Here is a 19,379-nt window from a genome sequence, read left to right as displayed (position 1 = left end):
GTGGTGGCACAGGGTCAACAGACCCTTAAACGTCCGGGGGCCCTGAGTGATCGCCAGTTATATCTTCAGTTTTCCTCCAAGGAGCAGTGACATGCATGGTACTCCCCTGCTCCATATTATCTTCACAACAACCCTGTAGCTTAGGGTGAGAGACACCAATAGGCCCAAAGACCAGTGAGCTTCATGGCTGAGTGGGGATTGGGGCCCTGGTCACCCAGGTCCTCGTCCAACACTCTAACCAATATCCCACACTAGAAGACTCCACTGAGACACAGCTCTGTCTCCCCAGAAGCTCACTTCCCTCCTCCCCACACTTAGGGGAACATTTTCACGCAAGAGAAAGGTAGCAAGAATCTTTGGAGAAAGTCTTACCTGTTAGATCAACTTGTGAACAGTGACAAGGGATGCTATTTCCCCTTCCTATCTATGCAGAACCCTGGCCATAGCCCTTGGCACACCAACACACACCAACTTGGGGAAGATCTGTTTTAAATTAGTGGTGTCAAACATAGTACAGTGGCGCCTTGGTTCTCGAACTTAGTCCATTCGACTCCCGAAACCATCCAAAAACCAAGGTGCAACGTCTGATTTGCTGCAGGAGCTTCCGGCACTCAAGCGGAAGCCACGTTCGGCTTCCGAAAAACCTTTGCAAACTGGAACACTTACTTCCAGGTTTGCAGCATTCGGGAGCCGATTTGTTTGGGAGCAAGCCGTTCAAGTACCAAGGTACCGCTCTATCACCAAAATTATCTATTTGAATAATCTTTCCCATTTTGTTGCACAGGGAAAAGCAGCACATCCAAAAAGTTGTGTAGGCATGGCCACCAATTTCATTTTTTTCCATTCTACACTCGCAGGGGCTGCCTCCAGCCCCTGTGATGCCAGGGAATCCTCAATGCGTCATCCCTGGGCCATCCCTCCCACCCGTTAGGATAGGCACTATGACGATGCTATGGGCTTTGGTTGGTCGCGGTCAGGGGGCCTGGTAGGAATTTTTCCATTTGGCAGATTGGCACCAGCCACTTGGTTTTTGCCCACCTTGTAGCAATCCGTCACAACTCCCCGGTATTGGCGGTTAGGCATTCGTAGGGGTATGGATCTTTTGTTATGCAGACGAAGGGGGGGAAGGAAGCGCCATCACCTTCCCCCAAAACAAAGGGTAGTCCGGTAAAGGATCCCGGGGGGCGTGGCCTTGTCCTAAGCCTATGGAGGTGTGGGCCCACGGCACGCCCCCGAGCGGTAACTCCGGGGGGAGCTCCTAGTTGACGTGCCTCAGCAGGACTCCCCCTACTGGTGGTGAACCCTCACCGGTCTTCCAGCCAGGAGGCTGAAGCCGGTTAATTGTTAGGACCAATGCCTAAGCCAATACCGCTCAATTCCTGTAATCAATAAAGTTGTGGCCTCATTTGACTCATTAACTCGAATTCTTGTGTCTTTATTTCTGAGGGGGGAGGCGGGAACTCGCCACGCAAATGCCTCCTTCGCTATTAGCTCCCTTGGGCTTTTTTCTTCCTTCTGTATTTGATGCGAGGGAGAGGGGGAAGATGACTTACAGAGCTCTTCTCTGTCGAGTGTGCCTCCAGTTCCACCAAACAGCCCCTTCAGAAAGCCTCTGTACTGAGCCTCAGGGGTTTCCACCGGAGTGAACAACTCCCCAAGCATGTCCTGAGCAAAAACAAATCAATTTTAGGCAAAGCAAACAGAGCAGAAGGCAGGTACTTTCACCATACTACACTCGGAATGGGATGTTTTCCCCTCCTCTAATTCCTTTCTTTGCCCATTTCTAGGCACTTCCAACCACAGTGTTTGACGTGGTTTCCAGACTCACCTGCAGATTGTCAAACATTTCCTGGCTGTAGTTCAATCTCTGGACTTCTGTGGGAGAACTAAGATACAACGCTTGTCCTTCGTTGGTAAAACGAAAGGTCCGGGCAATCCTCATGTCTGTTACGGGCAAATAATGAACATCTAGCAATGGGCGGAGGCTGGGTAAACTGGAAAGAAACAAGCACACATTATACATTGGAATAGAAAATACAGTATTCCCCACAGCCCAGATTCCCAACTTTGCCATCAAAGCAGCTGCAATCCTATGCGTATTTATTTGGGAGTATGTCCCCCTGAACACAGGGCCACTTGCTCCTGTATAGGATTAGGTTGTAAATCAACCAATGGCCAGGTTCATTCAGGTGCTACAGTAGCCCCGGGTAAAATTTCATCTTATGACAAACATTTTGCATAAAGCATTTCTAAACCTCGCAAGTAGCAAAGCTGCTAGCTGTGTGAATTATCTAACTGCCTCCAAAATATTACTAATATTCTGCTGGGAGCCGCCCAGAGTGGGCGGGGTATGAATAATAAATTATTATTGTTATTACTTCTGCCCCTCCCCTGAGATTAGAGGATGGGGATATGAGGTGCAGGTGCATATCAGCAACACGATGACACTCCCCCCCAAACCTCTAGATTATCTTTCTCAGAAGTTCTGCTAAGATATTAAAAGGCATGTTTTAAATAGCATGGTAGGCAAGACAAAACCTGGGACAAAGGCCAAGGGTTAGAACAGCAGTGACTTCCAGCACTGCTCCTCTAGGAATGAGTGGAACTACTGCAAAAAAAATTTCTTATTTAGGAAAGTCTACCCAGAAGCTTAGGGACGCGGGTGGCACTGAGCGCAGAGGGTACCACCGACTCAAAATTGTAGGCCAGAATTGTAGTCCTTCTAAAGCATTTGGAACAGTTCTACAGGCCAACAAGCTAAAACAATAGCAAGGAAGAAAGACTTTTTCATCACTATCAATGTCACAAAGTAGGCCTGAAAGTGAGCTCTCTCTAATCGCTGTGTTATTGGACTTGCTTCATATCTTCCATCGCTTGCATTTCAGCCACCTTCCTACTGCCCTCAAATTGGTAAAGAACCAAGATGAATGGGAGAGAGTGCTTGGATGCAATCCTGTCTAATTGCCCAGACCATTTCCCTATTCCAGGGGTTGGCAACACGCAGATCGACCAGACATGTCAGCAGTAAATTCCCCCCAGAACATCCTGAGAGGTTGTCAACTTGAATAAATAAAGAAACTTATCTATAACTCCAGAGTGTTATCCATATTCATATATGTGGAATAGGAGAAGGATTAGGATTTTCCATGGAATCCTGTTTCAGAGGTTCCTTTGAGAAGCAAATACACATTACCCCTAACTCTGCTGGCCATTTTCCCCTCCCCTTCGATAGGGAACAGCTCAGATTCACTCAATAATGTTAAATACCTCAGGATCATGATATGCCCATGGGCAGAGAAGCATGCCAAGCAAGCACTGTTGCACATGGTCACCACATCCGCTCGCAAGAGAAAGGAGGTGTCTGTGATATTGTGAACATAGAGGCAGATCTGGGAAGGCAGTGAAAAAACTTTGGCTTGTTTCTCTGAGCAGACAACGGCAAACTGGTGGTCTCCCATGTCCTGGGACAAGCAGGGAGAATGCATGACGAGTTTTCTTTTTCTGGTTCTTTCACTTTCGTCGGTGCTGTTTGGATCTCTCCATGTTTCATAGGGTGGGTGTATTAGGGTCCCTGTGCAGCTCAAGCAACCGAACGTTAGCACTGCTCCCTTCAGTGACAGAACAGTACCTAGGAAACATAATTCAAATTGACTGATTAACTTCCCCAAATTAGCTATAAAGGTGCCAATACACATTAAACAACTTGATACAGTCATTTGTTGAGTATATGTGCATCTTCCTCTTCTGCTGCCTCATGACATTGACAAATGATTAGACTTGAGAACAGCCACGCTGGTTTATAAATCTCTAAACCCTGAGGGAGTCAACTCCGGGAAGTCGCATGCCAACCTGCTGGCAGCACTCGAGATTATGCTGGTCATAAAATCTCCTATCACCTCTTTGAATTATCTGAATATCCCACCCGTGCCATTAACCTCTCATGTGCAACTGGAGTGGAAGGGAGGAGCACAATATTGGCGTCATGTTTCCTGGAATGAGCAAAATAGGAATTTAGCTCCCGCTACCTCTAAATATGACAAAGTGAGAGTCTTTTTTCCTTCAAAAAATTGGAAGCTATTCTTAATGTTGTAAGAAAAAGCCAGGGGTTTTTTTTTCAGTTGGAACTTACTGGCACTCAGCTCTGGCACCTCTCAGGTGAGCGCCATTGCAATTGTAAGGGACAAGGGAGGTGTTCATGAATTCTGGCACCTATTTTTCAAGAAAAAATAGCACTGTTGCCAAAAATAGCCAATCAGCAAACTTGCAGCTAGTAATAGTCAGAAGATGGAGCTGGTTACTGCAGTTGCTACTTCCAAAGGAATTAATAGTTTTATTTGTTTTTAAATCTTTTTTATTCAATTTTACATTTGAATTCCTTCCCCCCATTCCTTATTAAAGTTTCTTATCTTCTTGGTTCCTGATTTTCCCAGTCATTTTTGCCATTTTGGCATAGCCCATCATCTTCATCAATCATTTGTCTCTGGTCGGGCAAAAGAAGTAATAGTTAATCTGTGGTTGGCATCCATCTGTCTCGAGGGGGGAAGTCAAACCACTGCATTTGTAAGCACCAAAGTGACCTTTCTGGGGCACCAGGCTGGGCAGTGAATATGGAGGTCGTGTGCTGCCCAGATGGCAAGACTTCCTGCTGTCAGCCTTGCTGGTGGGGCCCAAAGGAAAGCAGAGCAATACATTTGGCACCAGCTTGGCTGCAGGAGTTGACGGAAGGAGGAGTACAAGACACCATCCAACTGTCTTAGGAACTCCCCTCCAGATTTGTGCAGGGTTAGCCTTGGCGCTGTGGGTTAAACCACAGAGCCTAGGACTTGCCGATCAGAAGGTCTGTAGTTTGAATCCCCACAATGACGGGGTGAGCTCCTGTTACTCGGTCCCTGCTCCTGCCAACCTAGCAGTTCGAAAGCACATCAAAGTGCAAGTAGATAAACAGGTACCCCTCCAGCGGGAAGGTAAACGGCGTTTCTGTGCGCTGCTCTGGTTTGCCAGAAGCGGCTCAGTCCTGCTGGCCACATGACCTGGAAGCTGTACGCCAGCTCCTTCGGCCAATAAAGCGAGATGAGCGCCACAACCCCAGAGTCGTCCACAACTGGACCTAATGGTCAGGGGTCTCCTTTACCTAGCCTTTTCTTCTCCTGAAGATATCCCGCAAGGCAGAAGAGGTTTAAAGTCTAGTTTATAATAAACAAAAATAATCTAAAGTAACATTTGCTTTATAAGAGAGCTTGCCCCTCACTGATTTGCATGGGCTGTACCACTTTGGGCTGCAAGGCGGGGTGTAACAATTAACCCTTCTCCCTACAAAACAACTCCTTGAACATAGAAAACTACCATGTCAGGAAGTAAGGATTTGGTACAGCTCAGATGTAGGATTAGCACTTCAGTGAGAACTAAGCCTAAATCGTAAGATTTCTGACCACACTGCCCCTCCACAGCACCAAAGGGAGACACATCCTGAGTTTAACAAGTTATTGTGCTTAGTGGCATATTTTTGCCAGGAAATCAAGATTTCTTACCACTTGGAGAAATGACTACAGGCTCTGTCTGCCTCAGTTCATCTGCAGTGGGCAGGTTAAGGGATATCGTCAAGACCATACCGAGGCCTGTCCCAACCCAAAGGCAAGGAGACACTGCTGTGTCGTTTTTCCGTGAAAAGGACTCTGTGAAATACAATGCTGTAATTGCTTCTTTCGATTCTTTGTCTATACTGGAGACGCTGGAGCTTCGAGAATGGCTGATGGAGTTCTCCCTGGTTTCTGTCAAAAGAGAGCAACACAAATGAACACACCTTATACCGAGAACAGGCCACGGGGTCCATCTGGTCCATTACTGCCTTCACCGTTTAGCAGCAGCTCTCCAAGGTATCAAAGCTGCTACCTGATGTCAGAGGCTCTATGCTGTCAAGCTGGCATAGATAAAACTCTGGGCTCACGGCCAGTTCCAATCTATTTGATTTATTGACAAAGTTCAAAAGTACATCTCCAGCGTTTCAATTTACGTCCGACCCTTTAGGGACAGTTGCCGCGTCTACTCTCCCCCCCCTTTTCTTTACCCAGCATGCAAGTCTGCAGAAACCCCGCCCCTGACTTCCTCTGTGTACAGAATGACTTGTTCCAGGCTCATCCTCCTCCCTCCCTGTGTCAGACGCGCTGTCAGACGACAGGCTGCTAATGATCTCTTTAGGCTCTCTATAAGTGCTGGTTTCTGTTCTTGAATCTTTTCCCGTTTGCCTCTCCCTGACACCTGAGACTGTGTAATTGGAGATGCATTTGAAGGAGGCAACACGAGAACAGGGTCTTTTCTGCAGTGGCCCCATTTGTGAAATGTTCTCCCGGAGGAGGCTCACCTGGCACCTTCATTATACATCTTTAGGCTCCAGGCAAAAATGTTCCTCTTCAGCCAGGCTTTTGGCTGATTAACAGTTGATGTCTTTTTAAATGCATCAGGGGGATTCTTGGTTTGTTTTGTTCTTGTTTTTATTATGTATTTTGTGGTTTTATTCTGCATTTTTACACTGTGGACTACCCTGAGATCTTCAGATGAATGGTAGTTAGTTAGTTAGATAGATAGATATAGATAGATAGATATGTTCTAAGCCTACGCATCTAAGCTACAGGTGGTCTTTACAGAGCATATAAAACAGCATTGTTCCAGAAAAGACATCCAAGCCTGTTTGTCTTCATAATCTCACAAACTGATTACTTACAATAATCCCAAAAGAGAAAGTGCTTATTAGAAACTCTAAGGCTAAGCTTGAGTGCCAAATTCTTTAAATATCTAAGAATAATAATCACATTAAAATACAAAAACGATGCCCCAGTGCCACGACTCATAGTTGCCAGGGGTCTTTCAATGCATTCCCCAACCCCAGTTTGTGCTTTCAAAGCCTTCTCAGAGTTTTTCTTTTTGACTTGTCACATTATGGAGCCTCCACGTTAATTGGCCACCTTTGTATGACGTCACACATGCACATACCTCCGAAGAATTACCCATTTAATAATTATCGACAGGCAGCAGTATAAATGCTACTACCACAAAAAGTGAAGTGAAATACCACATAGATCAATTCTAAATTTTAAAAAGGTGAAAACAGCAGCTCCCAAATGCATATGTCTACTGACCTTCTGTTGTGACTGGCAAAGAAATCTCCATGCAAGCAGCAGATTGCACTTTCCTAAATGGAGGCTTTCCAGAACCACGGCGGTTTATTTTTGAAACATCTGCACTAGACATCCTTTTCCCAGAGCTGCAGCTTTGGGAAGTTGGACTTGTACAGTGTCCGTTTATGTGATCTGTAGTGACATTAAAAAATAAAATAAAAAGTCACTACAGATTTTTTAATTGTTATATTAGTTGCTGTTAATCCTCTATGCTGTGAGTCACTTTGGGCACAAGTTTGGGATTAAATAAAACAAATAAATATAAGCAAATATAAAATAACCTGAAAAATAAAATAAACATGATTGAGCAAGTGATTTCATACCTTTCCAAAGCACCTTATAGTTTGCAGGATTCTCTCTCTGTGTGTATAAAATCATAATGTAGCTATAATAATATTGCTATTCCTATTACAAATATATTTCCCAGCGAACATAATATATAATATTTCAACAGTGAAGATGTGCTTCATCTCACAAGCAAGAAACAGAGTGACCATCACAAACTGCTGACATACCAGAGCACATTTACCTGAAGTCGTGGGAGACTTGCATCTCTCCAGCTCCAATGACACTGGACCATCTGACAGCTCAGTAAGACCTGGGGGGGAATGCAATTAAAATATGAGATAATCAATTATCTAGGGGCAGTAGGGGTGGGAAAGTTTTTTTGCCCACAAATACCTTGTTCAACAAGGAACATTTTTAGTGGGGTGGCATGGTGTTAAAACAAATCGGAATTGTTCACATACCCCCCCCCCCAGCATACAAATATAACAGAGACCTGGCCACATACTTTACACACTCCAATACGAAATAAAAAAATAAAGCCATATGGAGCCAATATTAAACTCTACATTATCATGTATGTATCCAAGAGGCATAACTGGTTGATGTGTCCATTTGATTTCCATATTTGGTGGGAAATAGATGCTCCCTACATCCCTGAACTGCCATTACAAGAGCTTTTTCATCCCAGGGATTCCTTGCCAGATCCTGAAATCCCAATATACTCAGTTATGCCACTTGATGAAGCTGTGAAACATTAACACACTTGGATTGGGGGGGGGGGAGTTCATCAAGTGGAGCATGCCTTGCACAGTTCACTGACCACTGCAGACGAAAGGAAAGACCACATAAAATATCACACTGACACTGCTTATCCTGTTCTATGAACCAGTAATTTCAGTCCTTGTGCTGTTACACAGTTTAGAGGTGGCGAAGATATAAAACGCACCTCCTTATCCTGGGCAGATTAAACCTGTGCTTACTGACAGCCAGCTTACTAATACTACACTGAAACAAATAACCAGGCTGCAGCTGAACCAAGTTGCTTGGGCATGGGTTACAACTTAAATATCATGGAATTGTAGAGTTGGAAGGGACCCTGAGGATCTTTTAGTTGTCCCCCCCCCCCCTGCAGTGCAGGAATATGCAGCTGCCCCATACAGGGATCAAACCTTTGACCAGCGTTCAAAACTCCTATTGTTCCAGGCGCATTTTGCAACAGTGAATTTCATTAACGCAAGCAGTTTCCAGGCTCTGGGTGCAGTACTGTGCCTAAGATTTCAGATTAAAACTGCAGAGTGGAAGGAACGGAGGACCTTTTCCTTCCTCCCCAATCCAGCTGCTCTTTGAAGACCGGAGAAGAGACCCTCTTGAGAATATTAGGGGGGTGGGCAGGGGAAGCACTGGACCATGTGAAAAGTGAACATAATATTTTAGCTGCAGCTCATTCGTTTTCAGCTTTGTATTCTTGTTATAAAAAAGCACACCTAGACATTCCGTTGTTGCGCCCATAACCTCGGTCTAAGGTGCCTTTTAGCTCCTGGCTTTCATATCTCGGTTTCTAACACTGCCTGTGGCACCTTGGTGTTATTAGCACCACACTCTATCCAACTGAGCTATCCAAAATTGAAATGGCTTTGTAGATGTTTGAGATGTGGGTGAAAGTGGATGGAGTTAAACTCTCATGAAAGCAAAGCTCTCAGTTTCTGAAAATGCAGCCTTACTTCTCACAGCACATCATTCATGTCAAATCCGACATCCCCATGAATGTCAGCTGGGGCACTTGACAGACTTCAACAAGGCATTCTCTACACGTCACCCATCACTTCCCCTGATCTCATGAGAAAAAGGCCACAAGAAGTCCAAAAGCATCACCTAGAGGTGATCCATGGTGCCAAAGACCTTTCACTCCACTCAGCAGCATGGACTTCAGGACTCTGAAAGTCACGATCTAGCAAAACGTTTCCAGCAAGCAAGGCAAATTGATTGCTCAGACAACGAAGCTGCATTTTTCTGCTACAGCCCCCTGGAGAGGTTAGCTGTCTGGGAACCTGAGGATTGCTTGCATAATGACAGAGTTTGAAGGGATACATGGACTGCACCTCTCTTGATGAGAATCCGTAATGCCATGAACCACTGCCATCTGCAAACGCTTGAAATAGAAGTTCAGACACCTTGTATTTCTGTGAACTAAATCGTAAAGCCTGCATTCCACCTTCCCTGGTATGTGGGAACTGGTGCATTAAAAGGAATCTGCACGTACCTGGGGAAAAATCTCCAATTTCCTATTCTTCAATTTCCTATTTCCTCTTGGTATAATGAAAGCAGAGGCATTCTGCAGCTGTGCCTGGTACAAATTAAGCTCTGTTTCAATCCCCTCAGACATTTAAGTCTTTATTGCTAATTTTAGCTGTTTGGAAACTAGACGTGGTTACTAACTCGGCACAGCCTCTCTCTTTTAACCATGCTTGTTAGGAACTTTCAAAATCTCCTGACTGTTGAAAACAAAGGCTATGGGATTCATGCATTCCTAAATGTTATTTATTTGCGCGATGGCTAGATAAATTATTCAGTGAGGAGTCCCATAAATTAAATGACTCAATGATGTGCTCTTTTCTCTAGAAGCTATTACCCTTATTCATCTCCACCATTTGTTACCAATGTGATCCCTGTCATGGGATTAGGCACCAGGCAAAATTAATTAGCTGCAGGTGTACAAAATTAAATATAAGGTGAGTGGGCATGAAGCCAGCCAGCAATTCACCAGATAGAGGAATGACTTGAGCCACTTTTGGAATATTTGAGTCACGGGCAAAACACAGAGTCCATTAAAGTTAACAAGACCATTAATTCTTGGCGGTGTGCTCCTGTCCTATGGATCCCTGAAGAAAGACTATTTTTACAGTTACATTTGATACTCTAAACGAAACCCTCTAGTCTTTTGATATGGGATAGAGAGATCAGTCCTAAATGAATGTGGTTCAAAGACAAGAGTAGGAGCTATAGGATTTGACTCTTGGACAATAGCCCCATGCGACCAGCCTGGAGGTACCCAGTCTGTAAGCCAGTTCTCCCCTGATTTTGGCAGCTAAGGAAAACTAGAGATTTCTACAGCCATTTCATGAAGAAGTTATTTTCAATAGTAACTTCTTTTCTGCATATAATTTTACGGAAGCTGTTATAAAGGAGGTATCAGCACTATCATCATAATCAGTAGTTAGGTTAAAATCCTAAGCATCCTTACTACCGAGTAAGGTCTACTAAACACGTGCAACAGAATTCTGAGTAAACGTGAACATTGTTGTTGTTTAGTCGTTCAGTCGTGTCCGACTCTTCGTGACCCCATGGACCAGAGCACGCCAGGCACTTCTGTCTTGCACTGCCACCCGCAGTTTGGTCAGATTCATGTTTGTAGCTTCGAGAACACTGTCTAGCCATCTCGTCCTCTGTCGTCCTCTTCTCCTTGTGCCCTCCATCTTTCCCAACATCAGGGTCTTTTCCAGTGAGTCTTCTCTTCTCATGAGGTGGCCAAAGTATTGGAGCTTCAGCTTCACGATCTGTCCTTCCAGTGAGCACTCAGGGCTGATTTCCTTAAGAATGGATGCGTTTGATCTTCTTGCAGTCCATGGGACTCTCAAGAGTCTCCTCCAGCACCATAATTCAAAAGCGTCAATTCTTCGGCGATCAGCCTTCTTTATGGTCCAGCTCTCACTTCCATACATCACTACTGGGAAAACCATAGCTTTTACTATACGGACCTTTGTTGGCAAGGTGATGTCTCTACTTTTTAAAATGCTATCTAGGTTTGCCATTGCTTTCCTCCCAAGAAGCAGGCGTCTCTTAATTTCGTGGCTGCTGTCACCATCTGCAGTGATCATGGAGCCCAAGAAAGTAAAATCTCTCACTGCCTCCATTTCCTCCCCTTCTATTTGCCAGGAGGTGATGGGACCAGTGGCCATGATCTTCGTTTTTTTGATGTTGAGCTTCAGACCATATTTTGCGCTCTCCTCTTTCACCCTCAATAAAATGTTTTTTAATTCCTCCTCACTTTCTGCCATCAAGGTTGTGTCATCTGCATATCTGAGGTTGTTGATATTTCTTCCAGCAATCTTAATTCCGGCTAGGGATTCATCCAGCCCAGCCTTTCGCATGATGAATTCTGCATATAAGTTAAATAAGCAGGGAGACAAAATACAGCCTTGTCGTACTCCTTTTCCAATTTTGAACCAATCAGTTGTTCCATATCCAGTTCTAACTGTAGCTTCTTCTCCCACATAGAGATTTCTCAGGAGACAGATGAGGTGATCAGGCACTCCCATTTCTTTAAGAACTTGCCATAGTTTGCTGTGATCCACACAGTCAAAGGCTTTTGCATAGTCAATGAAGCAGAAGTAGATGTCTTTCTGGAACTCTCTAGCTTTCTCCATAATCCAGCGCATGTTTGCAATTTGGTCTCTGGTTCCCCTGCCTCTTCTAAATCCAGCTTGCACTTCTGGGAGTTCTCGGTCCACGTGAACATTATGTCAGAGCTAAACAACTAAGTTAAACTGCTTTTCATGTAGCTGAGTGGTAATTGCAGCTACCTTCTGAAAGGACGCTCCTACAAAAGGAGATTAGTTACTTTTGTTGGCACCACTTAACTACTAACAATAGTTAACCACCACTTAACTACTAACAATAGTAATTAATTTCACCCATGGGGGGGATATTTAAACAAACAGCTATTACCATACAGAAACACTGTATAAATTTCAACAGAAACACCAAAATAGTCATTTCAAAGAATGCAAGCATGCCTGCAATTAGTAGCAGACCCTGTGACAATTCCTTCTCTTATTCCTTCAGCTGGATGTTAGGATCTTCCTCAGTGTGTAGAAATTCTTTTTTATATATATCCCAGTCTGGATGCCTGATACTATTCATTTAAAAAAAATTGATTTGATTCATGTTTTTGATGAATTCCATATCAACAAAACATAAACTAAAACAGTGCTAACAAAAAAGGATCTCTAAAGGAAATAAGAAGTGGCCTTGTTAGGATATCAAAGAATACACACATCGTACATTCAAAAATTATACTTTAAGCAACTTCCCATCCCCTTCTTCCAAGGTTTCCTCTTATCTCCTCTCTTTCTCCTGTTGTCTTGGTGTGTAGCAATTCTAAGGGAACTAAACTGTGCTCAGAATATTTAACAGTTCAGCCTGGCTCACCAAGAGAGCAACTACTCTGCTTTTTACATGCTTGCTTTGACCAAGTAATCCAAGGTACAACAGTACAAACCTTGGTGAACAGCAGTAAGCAACAAGCTACATTTCAACTATTAAGCAAGGCTTGCAACACTAAGCTTATCTCAGAAAGCATTGTTCAAGTCACTAAGACAAAGTTAGGTGCCTCTCATATCTTTCAGTAAGGATGTATGCTTCCACGTAAGATATGCAGAGAAAATAATTCCAGAAGCAAAAACTAAATTTCCCTAAATATCCCTAGTACAATATTTCTGGAGATTAATACTTTCAGAAGGAGAAACGACTTTGGAATGTATATATTTAAAGTTTCAAGAATTTCTGGCAAGCCCTGAGAGATTTGATCTCATGCAGAAGGCTACAACTGAGTATTCTCATTAAAACTAATCCATTCTGACGAGTCAAGAGACGAACTAGACAAGACACCAGTCACAAGACAGCAGGGGCTCACCTGACCTCCAGCCATCCATTGCTGCTGCCTACCAGGATGACGACGGGGAGGTACAAGATGGCAGCAAGGCTGGTGTGGTGAAAGAGTGCTCTGAAGTGAATGCCAAGGTGTGTATGTATGCGGGACTCCCCAATTTTCACTGGGACTGCAGTGCACAGCGAAGGAACATTCATCAATTTCCTGCCATGCTGCAGTCCTTCCCCATCCTCCAAAAAGCCCCCAGTTAGCCAGAAAAATGTGACAACTTTGTCCTGATGAGAGAGGATGTGATATTGACACAATGGCTTGCAAACCAGTGCTGTACAGGCCCAGCTTCTCTTGGTATTGATTTGAAGAAGAAGGTGGTACATGTGCCCAAAATGTGGCACATCTGCACAAAGTACTAACCTCTCAACTTCCCTCCAAATGCATATCATTTTTTTAAATACAGTGGTGCCTCGCAAGACGAAAAGAATCCGTTCCGCGCGTCTAGCGGTTTTTTCGTCTAGCGAAGCAACCCCATTAGCGGATTAGCGGATTAGGGCTATTAGCGGCTATTAAAGGCTTAAGGGATTAGCGGATTAGCTGCTAAAAGGCTATTAGCAGCTTAGTGCCTTAGAAAAAGGGGGTGGGGAGCGAAAAAAAATCGCAAGAATCGCAAGACATTTTCGTATTGCGAAGCAAGCCCATAGAGAAATTCGTTTTGCGAAGCACCTCCAAAATGGAAAACCCTTTCGTCTAGCGGGTTTTCTGTCTTGCGAGGCATTCGTCTTGCGGGGCACCACTGTATATAAAAACAGACTTTAACGCGCAAAGAGCATTATGCTTCTCTTCAGTTGCCAAAAGTACTGAAGACAGATTCGTACTTCATGCAGAAACAAATCTGATTGCTGTGTGTTCTGTACTGTGGTCGCTTACCCCATTTACAGCCAGCAAGGGTTTGCCACTGATTTGGAAGGGAAAGAAAAACAGAGCGGGGGTGGGGCGACAAACATGCACACATATTTAAACATCCATTTACGTATGTCTTGCAACCCTCGTTGGGCCAGGGTTTCTGAGACATATGTTCACACACGCATGCATATTACAGAAATATTGAAGATGGTTCCACACTTTATGCAGGACACTTGCAAATGCCCAGCCCAAAGAGGCAGCCTGCGCAGGCTCTCGCAAGTCGCCACAGCTTTTGTCCCCATCCACGAAAACCTCAACAGAAAACCCATTGCTCTTCTAGCAATTTTCTTTGGGTGAAGAACTATGAGGTGGTTGGGTTTTTTTTTGCAACCAAATGTATAAATTTCATGAAGTAAATAAATGAATGAAAATTAAAACCATTTCTGCTAAATTTCACCATCATTTCAACTAGAATAATCATCCGATCTAGAGATGGTACATTTACAATTACTACTACAGTGATACCTTGGTTCTCAAACACCTTGGTACTCATACAACCCAAACACTGCAAACCCGGAAATAAGTGTTCCGGTTTGATTACTTTTTTTAGAAACCGAACATGCTCTGTTTTGAGTGTTACGCTTCCGATTTGAATGTTACATTTTGGTTTTGAGTGTTACGCTGAGGTCTGTCTGTTTTTGCTATTTATTTTGAGTTTTTGTTTTGTTTTTGTGACTGTGTGGAACCCAGTTCAGCTACTGATTGATTGATTGTGTGAGTGGAGTACATCCTTTATTGCTTTCATTTCATGGATCAATGGCCTCGTTAAATAGTAAAATTCATGTTAATTTGCTGTTTTAGGGGTTGTTTTTAAAAGTCTGGAATGGATTAATCCATTTTGCATTACTTTCTATGGGAAAGCGCCCTTTGGTTTTAGAACAGACTTCCGGAACAGATTAAGTTTGAGAACCAAGGTACCACTGTATAACAAGGCATGTTTCACGCGTCATCCAAAAAGGAGGAAATGGCATGCATGTTGGATGGAAACACACCGACACCTGACGAAGCACTTGTCCTATTCTTTGGAGAACTTACTCTGATAGGAAGTACGGATCCGTTTCGTTAAATCAGGATAAAAGTTAGACAGGCCACGCATGCAAAAGTTGTCTTGGGAACATGCCAGAATATCAGCAGCAGCAGCAGGCAGAGGAAAGAGTGGGGAAAAAACAGTCCAAAGTGAAAGGAAATGATAAGAGCATCTACATAAGCCCAGGTGAAGGAACCTTCACACCTGTCTTCACAGGCTCCTCTGAGTCAGAAGACACACCAAATAAATTAATTTAAGAACTAAAAAATGTGGGATGGATACTGGCAAGCCAGTAAAAGAGAGTGCAAGTATGTCATGTCTTTTTAAAAAAAGACATTTCTGAAAGGCTTAGAGAGTTTTGCTGTTCCAAAATCATTTCATCCTTTTTTTCCAGTAGCTTAATTGCTCCTCTAAAGTTTCGCCAGGTAAGCTGTAGTAGAAACTGTCCGGTGGAGTTTGTTGACTGTGTAGGATGTAAGTGACAAAAACAAACAAACAAACAAACAAAACTACTACATCTGACTTCACCTGGGAGATTTAAGGTTGTTTCTCCTTTGCAACTTGGTCAGCCCCCCTGTCTGTTATGCCAAGTTTGCATCCTTGTGCCACTGAAAACCAAGCATGACGCACAATATCCATAACTGATCACTCAGCTTCCTTGCTAGCTTTGTAAGCAGCCGTGGATTTGCACCAGGGTTGTGATACTTGTGTGGGGTTAAACCCTTTGCTCCACACCATTTTCCCAATGGAAATGAGCCCCTGAAGCTGTCACTAGCCTTTGTTGGAGGGCAGGAGGAGGAAGACAGAACCGTGGCTTATTTCAAGTGAGCAATTTCGGGCAAGGAAATGACCTGGGGAGTGGGTATTCAATCTCTCCTTCCTCAGCTTCAGGAGACAAATCCAAATTCTGCTCCACCCCCAGCTGCTTTTAAGGTTGAAATAGGTATCAGGAAGATTTAAGCATGGATTGCCATCATCATGTGTGTTTGCTCTAAGCTTATAGCATATTTATGAAGAGAACAGACTTAAGGTGTCCTCTGAACTTTCTACCAATTGAAAAACCAATCTGCTCCCAATTAGGTCAGGGAGAAAATGCTTACTGACCAATGGAAAAACAGAAAGGATGTGCTTTAGTCATTAGGCAACTCCTAAAGTATGTGGATAGTCCTCTTGGAGCACAAGACAAAGATGGGGGAGCAGTTCAATTCAGTTGCATTCGAAGACGAATCAAACCCACACAATATTCCCAAACAATATGAGAACCAAAACACCGCCATCCTTCACACTTCTCCACAATTTGTAACCCAATTCTCCAACCAAACAAGATTTACAAAACTGAATATATTAGGGGGAAATGTGCATTAGAATGAACATTCTGTTGAACATAACATTTAAAAAATGCCTTACGGTGGTGGTGGTGGGGACGGCTTGCAAAAAGTGTGTGCTACAAATGAGTAATTTGGCCTTAAAATGCTGATGACTTTTCAGAAGGTTTTTTTAAAACAATTAAATAAGTAAATGCAAACTGCTGCAGAGATTTGGACAACTGAAAAGACAGAGAGAGAGAGAGAGAGAGAGAGAGAGAGACACGATCCTTCCACCCCTACCAGCAAGTAAAGAGCAGAAGCCCTGGAAAGCTGGGGGGGGGGGCGGAATTGGGGATGCTGACTTATCTCCATACTCTCCACATGTTTGTGCAGAAGAATGTATGGCTGTGTGTTTAGGCTGCATGAGTATGTATGCTTACGGGCAGCCTACTTCTGCCTCATCCCATCCACCAATGGGTATGTGCTTACCTGCGAAGCTGTTGGGTCTCTTGTGTTTGTCCTATTCAGCAGTATAACTATTTAAAAACCTCACTGCTAGACTACAAGCAGTGGAGGCTTTCAACTAAATCATAGCTTGAATCCAGCCTTGAAATAAATATTTATTATGCAGTTGTCTAAAACAAATTATTTTTTATTTTTCAAAGCATCCAAAATACAATATTCTCTCCCTGTCAGAAACTATCCTGTAAGCTTTGCTGAAGAGTGGATTTCAAACAAGATAAAACAAAAGTAAACCAATACCTGATTCAAAAGAGTAAGCTCTGTACAGAGCTTCAGAAAACTCTATATAGTGTGATACTATATCTGAAATTTGTGATCTTCATCCTGCTGCACTTAGGTACTGATGATTAGATGTTTAGAGTTTGTTTCATTTGCCTCAACTAATGTTTTAAAAGATAATAAAGGCAGAATGCAAATTAAACATTTCTTAGTTTTCTGAAGGCTTTAACAAGGGGAGGAATCAAAATGCTAACGAAGAGCACAGCGAGGCTGAGCATGAAAGTTGTCTGTTCTGAACTTCTTAATCATAGAATTGTAGAGTTGGAGGGGACACTGAGGCTGAGCTAGTCCAAACCCTTGCAATGAGGGAGTCTCACCTAAAGCATCTACGACAGACTGCCACCCAACCTCAGCTTAATAAACTTGAATGAAGAAGAGTCCACCAGCTTTTGAGGAAGTCAGTTCCACTGTTGAACACCTCATACCATCAGAAAGTTCTTCCTGATGTTTAGTCAGAATCTCCTTTCTTGTAACTTGAATCCATTGGCTCGGATCCTACCCTCCAGAGAAAACAAGCTTGCTCCATCTTCTACAAGACAGCCCTTGAGGTATTTGAAGATGGCTATCTTCTCTCCTCTCAGCCTGATCTTCTCCATGCTAAAAATATCCTCAACTGTTCTTCACAAGTCTTGATTTTCAGACCTTTTATCATCTTGGTCATCCTTCCAGATCACCCAGAAACGTCAATTGGTTCAGAACACAGTGGCCAGATTACTAGCTGGGATCTTATTTAGATCTCACGTAACCCCTGCTTTAAAATCAGCTGCACTGGTTGCCATTTTGTTTCTGGGCCCAATTTAAAATGCTCATTTTAAAATTTAAAGCCCTAAATGGCTTAGGCTGCATCCTTCTTTACAGATCCTCTCAGGTGTTAAGATTGGCAGAGAGGGCCTTCTTCACAGCTCCACTGCCCTCAGAAGCTTGGGTGGGGTGTGGCAGCCCAGGAGAAGGTGTTTTTTAAAAAAATAGTAATTTTAATGTCATGTTTTAAATTGTTGTAACCCACCACACAACCTAAGGGTGAAGGGTGGGTAAAATAAATAAATAATAATAATAATAATAATAATAATAATAATAATACCATCAGTACATGACAAGCAGTCTGTCCGCTGCTTTTCATGTCGTTATGAACTTTCTCTCAACTAGCCCACATGCATTTTTAACCCATTCCAAAAACTGCAGGCAGCAAGAGAAAATGCTGTCCCAGTTCTTCCTAATTACATTTCATGTCCTACCTGCAGTAAACTGCTTGCTTCTGCGAGGAGAGCGAGGCTGCCGTTGATAAGGATCACTTGACCCGTAGAGCTCAAGGCTTCCCATGCTCAGCAGCGTGGTCTTCTGCATAAAATCCACAACAGCCAAACCATTGCAGTTTCCAAATGCAACTCTGTTGAAAGAAACATTCTTCAAGGACACTGTGCTTTGGTATTATCTGCTTCAAGCAACGATCCATCCACAGTTAAAGGAAAAAGTTGGGCTATGCATGACTCTTCATTCCATTTACACCCATCCCCAACCAAATGCTTCTTGCGATGTGGAAATACCACTCCAACTCTCTTTCAATTGACGCTGAAACACGTCTGTTCACCCTGATCGTGCATTTCATACATACAATACACAGCTTGTCATTCCAGTTTTCCAGCTCAGAGGACTGAGGCCATGGAGCTGCAGAATGGGAGATGGAATTGTCCTCAGAACCACCCTTGGATGTCCTCAATGCACTGGAAGCTGTAGCATAAGAGAAACTCATCTCTCCCACCCCATGAGGCTGCATTGTCATTAGGGATGAAAATTCCACAGATCTCGGATTCCAAAGTGGACTCACCTGATTTAATCCAGGCAGTTCATGACCCAGATCAAATCATGTCTACTTTAGCCTGCTTTAGAATCTGTAGCCGTGGAAACAGGGCTCTAGTGCTGCCTCTGATAGATTTTTTTAAAGAAAAATGTTCTCCTTTTATAACACTCCAGAGGAAGTCATCTGGCCACTTACAGCCTGCTGTGGCTAACATGTGGGTCTTCTTGCCACCACACACACCACACACTCTCTGGGAGCAATGGGGCTTGATTGTTGGAAGAACAGCAGCAGGCACCACTCAGTTAGTAACCAAACCAAGGGATAATTCTGTTGATAGTTAGGACTCAGAAACACGTATGCT

General features: G+C 43.5%; 1 protein-coding gene across 2 annotated transcripts in view; it reads right to left on the bottom strand.

Moving 5' to 3' along the window:
* The window catches only part of STXBP5L (syntaxin binding protein 5L), a 62,366-nt gene that overhangs the window by 3,942 nt on the left and 39,045 nt on the right, over positions 1-19,379 (bottom strand). Inside the window, exons 18-25 of one of the 2 annotated variants that reach the window (XM_083419537.1) lie at positions 18,456-18,607; positions 15,121-15,192; positions 7,702-7,770; positions 7,134-7,304; positions 5,529-5,768; positions 3,268-3,628; positions 1,829-1,994; positions 1,554-1,665 (exon numbers count right to left, since the gene is read on the bottom strand). In XM_083419537.1, the coding sequence (XP_083275663.1) occupies positions 1,554-1,665; positions 1,829-1,994; positions 3,268-3,628; positions 5,529-5,768; positions 7,134-7,304; positions 7,702-7,770; positions 15,121-15,192; positions 18,456-18,607 (1,343 nt within the window). The remainder of the gene's footprint in view (positions 1-1,553; positions 1,666-1,828; positions 1,995-3,267; positions 3,629-5,528; positions 5,769-7,133; positions 7,305-7,701; positions 7,771-15,120; positions 15,193-18,455; positions 18,608-19,379) is intronic. The other variant, XM_083419538.1, reaches the window with a different exon arrangement.

The sequence above is a fragment of the Podarcis tiliguerta genome (assembly GCF_965153285.1).
Source record: "Podarcis tiliguerta genome assembly, chromosome: 17".
Lineage (NCBI taxonomy): Eukaryota > Metazoa > Chordata > Lepidosauria > Squamata > Lacertidae > Podarcis > Podarcis tiliguerta.
The sequence above is the reverse complement of the archived record's forward strand: the minus strand, read 5'-3'. Positions and strand labels throughout refer to the sequence as shown.